Below are 10211 nucleotides of genomic sequence, written 5' to 3'. Positions count from 1 at the left end.
ACTGTAAACTGAAATCATGTTTTGATCATTATTTAACAGTTTGACTGTAAATTGAAATAACATGTGTTGACCGTTATTTGAAAAAATGAACTGTGATGGACCATAATTTTGAAAGGGATGTACAGCATTTTGATTTTGATTATGGCTCACAGATAATTTTATATGTAGTTCATGAAATGTATGTTATATGTCACAAAAAGTAATTAGAGAAAATAATTTGTATTTTTCCCTCTTTATTTTCTTCTGTTACAGTAGTTTCCATTGTAAATAACAACAATATTAAAAACTTTAAACAGTGCTACAGTACCATCATCTGAACATCGCTTATATGCTTAAAATACAACATTGACAATTCAAATTAATTTCATCATTGCATCTTCCACAAACTACAATTCGAACAGAACAATGGTCTCCAATTCAATCTCCATGTTGATGCCTTTAAAAAATAAGAGAGAAAATGGTTATATATCATACATCACATATCTATATTCATTATCATGTATGATCATGTTACTCTTTTTATATGTTCTTGAGTTTCGTACATAAAAAAAAATATTGTTTTTTTACTTCAAAAATGTTTTTGTTCATTAAATATGTAATGCACATTTTATGATGGTCCATGACACCTTACTTCTTCAGACAGTTTAGTGATGTGACCTCACCCACTGACAAGGCCAAGGGTGCACTGCAACAGCAGAAACAACGTAAATACAGTAACACTTGTTGATTACAATTTTATATTTAAAATTACATGCCAGCATATTTACCCAGTATGATGACCTCACAATGTCGCAGGAAATTTCCCCTTTTGCTTTCTATGGTAGACAATTTTTGGTGTGCGTTTCTGCACCGTTTTGACCTTTCTTGTTAAGTCCCGCCTTACGCACGCCATTGGTCAAACTGCTTCTCAATCATTGGCCTCGGCCCAACGGCATCAGCCAAGAGACAAAGCAGCAGCCTGTTAACTGCAGGTGGCACATCATGGCTCCAAAACAGCGTACAAATACCTCAAGGAAAAAATCTCTGTGTTTTTGTTTTGGTCGGGAAACGTGCTCATTGACATGGCAAATAAGCTAAAACACGGAGCGGAGTTGGGTTCGCTGGAATATTTACAGGCGTCAGTTTGTTTTCAAAAATCGTAAGTGACTTTGTTAAGTAGCTTTGTGAGTAAACGTGACCGTTTAGGCAACATATTCTGCTGTATGCATGCAATATATAACAGAATGTCAACAAAACAATCATGGACCTCGATGTCGAGTGGTGAATGGTAAGTGTTAAAAAAATCTGTTGACGTATTATCCAACGTAATTTAAAAGTTAATTGGCAACAGGTGAATACAATTACAATGGCTAATCACATACGTTTTGAAATCTTATTCTTAATGTTTGACGCAAGTTGCATTAAAAAGTATAAATAGGTTTCAGAATTGTGTTGTTGTTTTAGAACGTTGCTTTCACGATCATTTAAGAGCACTTATATGCATGGACAACGGATTTCATCTTATGAGGTGTGTTACCTTTAACCATATGGATGATGATGTATTTGTGCAAATTTTGTGATTGCTCTCTGAAGACAGTTAAGGGATATGTTAATCATCAAATCGTACACAGACATGAAGCAAATGCTCAGTTTCCATGTTGCTTCCCAGAATGCAAATGTAAATTCTCAAAATACAATGCTCTCAAAGCTCATGTTTATCGCCATCACAAAAGACCACATACTCATTTTGATGATTCGACGGGCACGTTTGTTTGCAACAATACAGACTGTCAACAACAATTTACAGACATGAACAATGTCCTTTCTCATCTCAGGTCACATTTAGCCAAGGGAGAGGTGGTGTGTTGTCCTTTTGAAAAATGTGACAAAAAATTCAGTTTAAGATCAAGTTTCACTGCCCATGTTTCACGAAAGCACAGGACTTCTACATTTGCACAATTACGGATTATAGATACTTTATCTGAGCAACCTTCTTCAGCATTTTTTGATGTTACTGAGGATGAGGTTGATGAAAGTGAATTCACAGACTCCCTGACGAAATGTAACGCAAAGTCATTGTACATGAAAAATCTCTGCCTGTTTTATATGCAGCTACAAGCAAAATACCTGGTGCCATCGTCAACCATTCAGATGATTGTGGAGGAATTCAGTGGTTTAAATTATATCTGTTATCAGTACACACAGAAGATGTTCAGGGAAATACTCAAGTCAAAAACGGCCCTCTCACAATGTGAGATTGAATCTGTGGTGCAGACTTTGCAAGGCCAAGATTTACATTCAGCTTGTAATTCATTACTTTCCACAGAATACCAAAGAAGACAGTATTATCAGAAAAATGTTTCGTACGTGCATCCACAAAGTATGTGTCTTGGTCGTGATGAGAACCGAAACCAACGTTATGCACAGTATATTCCATTGAAGAACACTTTAAAAACCATGTTAATAGACCCAGTGGTGTGGGAGCAGTGTGCCAGACATCAGCATGTACACTCTTCTGTGTTCTCTGACATCTGTGATGGCTCTGTATTCAAATCCAATGACTTGTTTAAGCAGCCTGAGATTACACTCCAACTTATCTTGTACCAGGATGCCTTTGAGATTGTGAATCCCCTTGGGTCAGCTAAAAAAAGACACAAAATGATTGGAGTGTATTTTACACTTGGCAACTTTGAGCCATTTTACAGATCATGCATTGATAACATTCAGTTATCACTTTTGTGTTATGAGAGAGACTTTAACTATTTTGGTCAAACCAAGATTTTTGCTAAGTTGTTGGCAGATGTCAAAGAACTTGAAGAGCATGGATTTGTGACATCTTCAGGTGACATAGTACGTGCAACAATAGTGGCTATTATCGGTGATAATTTGGGGTCCCACTGCATCGGTGGGTACTCACAGAACTTCAGTACTGCCAAGCATTGCTGTAGGTATTGCTTGGTATCTCGCAGTGAACTTCAGAATGTGTGTGTAGACTTTCCCAATCGCACAGTTGAGTCCTATAAGGCGGCAGTGGAAACTCTAAGGACGACCGAAGAAAATGTTGTTAATGGGTTGAAGTTTGACTCCATTTTCAACTCTCTCAAGTATTTTCATGTTGCTCAGCCTGGCCTTCCCCCATGCCTTGGGCACGATTTGTTTGAAGGCGTTGTAGTTATTGATCTTGGCATTTTCTTGGAATACTTTGTAAAACGGAAGTGGTTTTCATATACACAGCTGAACAGGAGACTTGCACAATTCAAATATGTGGGTTCTGATGCTGGTTCTGCCCCCTCCCAGATATGTGAAAAAGGCAGAAAGTTAGGTGGTCAAGCAGCTGAGAACTGGTGTCTCCTCAGATTTCTTCCTGTCATAATTGGAGACCGAGTAGAGTCACAAGACCCTGTATGGCAACTGACTGTTAAGTTGAAAGAACTGGTTGAGCTAGTGTGTGCTCCCAAGATTACCACAGCACAGATTGCATATCTCAATGTCTTAATACCAGAATATCTGGAAACAAGAAAGGAGCTGTTTCCTGGTGAAAATTTGAAACCAAAACATCATTACATGCTTCACTATACATCACTCATTTTAAGTCTTGGACCTTTAATTCGTTTGTGGTCATTGAGATTTGAAAGCAAACATTCCTACTTCAAAAGAAGTGTGAGAAGAACACAGAACTTCAAAAATGTATGCAAGACATTGTCACACAACCATCAACTTCTTCAAGCATATCTTCACTCACGGTCCTTTTTTTCACCAAAGCTTAAAAGTGTTGACTTGGCCACATACTCTCCTCATTTGTACAGTGATGCTGTGTGCAAAGCTGTTGAGACAAGCTTGCTTAATGAACCAGACTTTGTTTCCACACGTGTAGAATACAAGGGTACCCTGTACAGGAAAGGAAACTTAATTTGCCTTAAATGTGAAGAGGAGTATTCTATTTTACAGTTTGGACAGATTGAGCTGATTTTCGTGAAAGATGATGAGGTGACTTTCCTTGTGACTCCCCGCCCCTCAGTGTATTTGCATGATTATGGACTTTATGAGATTTTGTCTGCGACAAAGGAATTAATTTGTGTAAAAGCTGAGGAATGTCTGGATTATTATCCCTTAAATGAGTACAGTTTTATGGGACTGAAGGTCATTACTCTGAAGCACAGCGTTGTTCATCTGTAAAAAGGATAAACCGTCCTCTCCCAACAGAAATGGATGCATTGTTGACTTTTATTGAGAATGTGTTCCCAAACCCTATAACTTCAAAGCTAGCCATAGAGGGTTTGAACAGCCTAGGTGTGGAGACCATAGATGACCTACAGTTTTTGAAAGATGATGATCTAGGTGGCTTTCTGAGACCGATTGAAGCAAGAAAACTAATAGCTCAAATCCCAAGTAAGTTTTCAAATCAATGGTTGTTTTTACATATACACTAGTCAACATTTGAAGCGGATCAAAAAGTTCATTAAGTTCACAAGAACAGGTATTGGTTTTAAGACAACTATTATGAAAGGTTTGATCCACTTGAAATGTTGACTTGTGTACATGCATATAATTAGATGAAACAACACCCCAGTCTCTTTCATTCTGTACTTTGTTAGCTGTACTCTTTACTTGTATTACAGTATGTCAATGTGTTTCTTGTTTCTGCAGTATGGTTTTTAATGCAGTTTTTTGTTTATGCCATGTAGATATTGCCTCCACTCTGCAAAACACTGCCAATGATTTGTCTGCTGAATACAATTCTAATGCATCAGGTTCACCTGCTCCTGGATGCTCAGTTTCACCATCCAGCGGAAGTGGAAGACGTGAGTAAAACGCTGATACAACCCACAAAGCCCCATGCCATCTCTGTTTGTCCGTTATTAAACTTCAATAAATCTGCAGCTTGGGAATAGGCAATTTTGCCAAAAAATTACAGCTGCATGAAAAGTGTTTATCCTGTAACCTGTGGACATTGGCTTATCTTCTAGGTGACAGTAGCTGTGAAACTTCGTTTTATGACCATGACTGGCATTATAGTTTTGATGTTCCATGGCAAAAAATGCCAGCAAGTTTTATGGGAAAGTTGCAAAATGGCGAAAGGCCAAGTTGCTCTGAGAGAAGACAGTTGGTCCGCATTGTTGCTTCTGAGATCCTGGAAGTCAGCAAATGTCCAGCAAAAAAACATGTCTCAGAAATAGCCCGACAAATGGTGATTGCATACCCAAAGTCTTTCAGAGATGAGATTAATTCCCAGGTTGTAGGAAGTGGATATGATTCTCTCCTCAAACAACTGGTGTGTAGAATTGACAATTTGAAAAGAGCAAAAGCTATTAGTATACCACTTTGTGGTACTCTAGAAGTATCAACAAAGAAACGAAAATTGTTATATGGTTGTATAAATTCTGATCCACAACTGCTAGTTGGAGAAACATCCGAATTGCAGCAGGAAAAGAAAGAGAAGTTGGTAGTAATGTTTCAAAATAATGAAAGTGATGTAAAGACAATCTATGACTTAATGACTTCTACATACACCCCTCAAAGAAACAGCATCCAATCTGGAAAGGAAACCAAAGATTTACTTGATGAGTGGCCATATCTTTTTCAGCCAGCAGGAATGAAAGCACACTTTAAAGAGCTCACTGGCATTGACATAAACAACAGCTTTGAAGAATCTGCTTCCAGTAAGTTCAGAAGAATATTGGACTACTTTCAATTTCAGTGCACAGAAAGAGCAAGCAGAGCAGGGAGAATCCTCACAAAGTATAGAGCTGGAGGGGATCATGTTTGTGGGGCCGTGATGTTGCTGCTAACCCATTTCAAAAATGACCAAGACCACTTTCTTGTGATGGTAGAAGACACCTCTGTTCCAAGTGATATATGCTCAGAACAGCTTCCAGCAACACCATGTATAGTAGTGTGTGGTGGGTATTATTTACTATGATCTTGCAACACAATAATTCCTGGTTTTGGGTGATCAGAACTCACATTCTGTTAAATATTATGTCTTACTGATTTTGCGTTTGTTCAAAGGAGAGAACCCACTGACAGCCAGTGTGTACATGGTAGCAGTAGACCAGATGATTGTAAATGACCATCTCTTGAGTTTTACAGAAGCCCTGTATCTGATCTTCTCTCTTTACTATATATTGAACATCAGTTACCCTGTAGAACTGGGAGCCACACTAGAATTCTTGCAAAGGTATTTCATAGACTGCATTCCTTTGGTTAAGAAGCATACAACAATTATTTAAGGATATTGTTTGTGTTGTGTTTTAAAGGTGCATCTTTAGGATAAATCCTCATAAAGGTACCAAGGTGGAAAAGAGAGAGAAAAAGAGAGCGTACTCTGTCAACCCCAGAGTATTGAGTCTGACATCAAAAATTGCTGCATTTGATTGGGGAGAGTAACAGGTATAGAAGCTCTGTTGTCTTGTATAGTAGTGGTAGACTACATCTTCTGTGTTTATCATTCATCGATGATAAAGTGGACCAAAGGACAATCATTTTTAGAATTAACTCCAATAAATGTGATTTAATTGTCTGTGGCCAAAACTGAGAGTATTTGGTTAAGGCTTGTTGCTGTCTCTGCTCTTCTTTTGGTTTGGGTTTTAATTGTAACTGTTTGTGTCCCCACAGATGTGGTCTTTCAGAAGATTGACATTTCGCTGAAGAACAGGACAGACCGACTTTTTGTACTTCAGTGCAGCGCTTTGTTGCTTAAATCATTTTTATTACCTTGTGACGTGATTAGGATTTAGTTTAAATTTATTTATTTATTTGATTGGGACAGTGCATGTTAATGAACAAACATGGAATACATGCATGTAAACATGCTGGATTGTAGCCAAAGGCTAATTTCCATCCGTAGTCCCACGGGCTAAAATCACACTGGTCACAAAACATTACATAATAAAATTTACATCTACAGTTAGTACATCGTTTATCAATAAATTAGCTAAAGCCCCATATACAATATTCACATAATACTTGAAAATTCATTCAACTTCAAAATTATCAGAATCCAGGCCCAGTGTTTTTGTTTCTTTTAAACTGAACACATTTGTGTTCTGAAACCTGCTTTATCCATTTTCTCCATGTGACATGTTCAGGATTATCAGAATTAATGTCGATTTTTTTTTTTTTTTTTTTTTTTTTTTTTTAAATTGAACAAATTTGTTTTCTAAAACATGACTTTTGCTGGGAAGTGTTTTTCCATTGTTTGATCTTGAAGGTTTGCTATATAATAAAAAGCTGAAGTTGTTTACAGCAATACTCTGGCTACCATAATTTATTGTATAACATTTTAGAAAAATTTGTGTTTCAAGAGTATTTTTAATTAGTTTTTAGCATTACTTCTGTCACACAGTATACAAAGATGTCCCTCTACATTTGGTTTAAATAAATAAATGCACTAGAAAAAGATTATGGCATGAAAACATGTAAGCCCAGATTTGCTAACTATTTGTGGCAGTGCACACTTTCTGAATGTGTCAGGGTTTTCAGAAGACATGATAGAAAGGCATGTACAGTGATTATTGCATCTTTATTGGATATGCATTTGTAGGAAATTTCCTTTATGAAAGCGTCCCTTAACCCTTTTTGTGCCTGACCTGGCAGTAATGGTTGCTAATTGCACTTATTTTTTATTTGGTCATTATGGAAGGGAGCTGCTGCAATTCTGTTCTTGCACATTGATAGTTTACTCGTAGAAAACATTCAAATTCATCCTGAAGTTAGTTGTATTTTCTCTGCCAAAAACAATATTAGCACATTTTAAGTTAAGATGCTTGCTATTTACCTTTAATGTGATAAAACTGAAAATCTGTCTTGTACTCTCAGGTTGTATAACTTTCTTTGTGGTTCGCAGAACAAATTAATTTATTTTGACTAATGTACACCGAGGAAGTTTAAGAACCACTGGCTTATAGATTTGGCTTTTTTGTGATAAAAAAAAAAAGCCATTTATTTGCAATGAAAATTTAGAAAATGTTTGAAAAGTGGAAATAAAGTGCTTTATTAAGAGAAGAGTGTTTATTAAAAATAAAGTATTAATTGGGTAGGCTTAGGGGTCGGTGTAGAAGGGCTTTTATTCTCACAACAATGTAGCATCCATTTAACAATTTTAATAAATATAATCATTTGCACTCTGATAATTATTGGATCCTGTTAATCTACAAAAATAGTAAGGTGCAACTATCTGTCGATATAGATAGCATCTACTTACTATTTACACTTACTGCAAATTTGATAATTATATTTATTAAATGAAAATTATTTACACCTAATGTAAATAGCATTACGTAAAAATTAATTGGGTTGTAGCTCGTTGTCTAGGTGACTGTGATTTTAAATAGGTGTCGTTTGTGTTTTAACGTTTAGCTCAAGAATAGGGAAGTTCGAATAGCCTATGTGAATATTACCAACTTCACTAAACTCCTTCTTGAGTTAAGAACTGACCACATTTCTTTATATTTGAGTCCAAGTTCAAACACTATGAAACGCTCCATTAACGTATACGGAGCTCTGAAACACTGCCAGCGGGACATTAAACAGGAAGGGTCTGTCCGAGCTCAAAACAGGTTTTACGTGGGAACGCTAAGTTTCTCGGGGGAAGGCAAAAGATTTGCAAAAAAATGTCCACCACCACGTCCCTTTGAGGGCTCCGTAGTAAATAACATCTACTTCTGGTTATTTCGGATTTTGATATGGAATTCATGACAATTAGCTTACCTTAACAATAAATGGTTTTCCAAAAGTGGTGTAACAAGTGGGTTGGACAGGAGTGTGTGTTTGGATGGGGATACCAATAAGTGAAACGCATACTCGAAATGTGACCTCTTTAACCCATCCCAGTGAGTGGTGAGCACACACAGTGCAGGGAGCAATTAGGATAAATCGCAACACGCTGGCCGTGAGACTCGAACCGGCAACTCTTGGGTTACAAGCCCGACTCTCTAACCACTAAGCTACAACTGACCCCACAGTAATAAAATGCTCTAACAGCCACAAGAGAAAACTGATGCCTTTCACCATTAACCACAGCGGCAAAAACACACTGGTTTTATAAACAACACACGAACATTAACAAACGAACGATATGTATGATATGCATAACAACAATAGTAGGCTAAATGCTGACTATAAATCAAGGAAACAACATCACGAATGGATCACCAATAAAGTTTAGAAAAGATGCGCAATTTAACCTAATGTCTTCAGTGGCACGGGCTCTAATGTGGAAGCCTCGTTTATTTGATGCTTGTTTCAAAGTCCTTGGTTCGAATCTGTATTTTATACCTTTTGGTATCACAAATCACATCGAAAAGGCATTTATTTTCAACAAAAATGAAGTAGAAATAAAGTGTCTAACGAGTGTTTAATAAAACACTTTATACTATTATTGCATCCTGTTAATGTACACAATTACTGAGATGCAAACAGAATCTGCCAAAATATAGAATATAGCATCTAATTACTATTTACACTTATTGCAAACTTTCGTGACATTTACATGATGTAAATAGAATATATAGATATTTGTTTTTAATGTAAATCACAACTGTTGCTTTTTGCACTTAGTGCATAGTCACTGCCTAATTCAACTGGGAAAATGTAGGCTATATTTGGTGTTAATGTATGCATTTTTAGTGGAATTTCACCGTTCTGATGAAAATGAGAAATGACTGTGAAATTCTACTGGGTTTCTCTGTAAAACTAAATTTTTTTCAACTCTGACCAAAACATATACAGGAATGTTTTTTTAAGGACATGTCAGGATAACAATAGACAACAATTACTGTTATTTAAAGGAAAATGTAATTTTTTTGCAGTAACAAATTTAAATAGTTAAAAAACAGGGAAAATGTATGTTAGATGTAAAAGTTAGCATTTTTATGGAATTTCACAGTTCTGGTCAAAATGTCATAATACTGTTAAATTCTACCGTTTTTTTCTGTAAAAATACATTTATTTTTTACAGTGCAGTCTGAATTTGGTTTGTTTGAGGATATGAACATACACAACCATACAAACATACATCCAATTTTAAAGCAATGTTAAATAATTGCAACAATGTCAAACAAGGGCAAATTTCACCTTGGCTGTTTGGAGACATTATTTCCATTTGCTCATGCTGTGCGGAGGTGCAGCACAGATTCATTAGAAACTCAATGTTCTTTATTTCTCCAGTTTATTCCCATCAGCTACCAAGAGCGACACCACACGCTCGCGCACGCCCTCGTCGCGCATCTCCA

At 36.6% G+C, this 10211-nt stretch overlaps 1 protein-coding gene across 6 annotated transcripts; it reads left to right on the top strand.

Annotated features, from left to right (window-relative positions):
- The first annotated feature begins 887 nt into the window (after positions 1-887).
- Positions 888-7228, top strand: LOC127975880 (uncharacterized). 6 transcript variants are annotated; one of them, XM_052579907.1, is made up of 5 exons: positions 888-1138; positions 4665-5879; positions 5989-6157; positions 6237-6369; positions 6595-7228. In XM_052579907.1, the coding sequence occupies exons 2-4, from the start codon at positions 5018-5020 to the stop codon at positions 6364-6366; spliced, it is 1161 nt and encodes a 386-aa protein (XP_052435867.1). In that variant the 5' UTR covers positions 888-1138; positions 4665-5017; the 3' UTR covers positions 6367-6369; positions 6595-7228. The 6 variants fall into 6 exon arrangements, 3 of the variants coding, with proteins under 3 accessions (XP_052435867.1, XP_052435866.1, XP_052435868.1); XM_052579906.1 differs by having other exon boundaries at positions 888-1267; XR_008157647.1 differs by lacking the exon at positions 888-1138 and adding an exon at positions 1304-4368.
- Positions 7229-10211: the final 2983 nt, after the last annotated feature.

Source organism: Carassius gibelio, chromosome B17 (assembly GCF_023724105.1).
Source record: "Carassius gibelio isolate Cgi1373 ecotype wild population from Czech Republic chromosome B17, carGib1.2-hapl.c, whole genome shotgun sequence".
NCBI lineage: Eukaryota > Metazoa > Chordata > Actinopteri > Cypriniformes > Cyprinidae > Carassius > Carassius gibelio.
The sequence above is the reverse complement of the archived record's forward strand: the minus strand, read 5'-3'. Positions and strand labels throughout refer to the sequence as shown.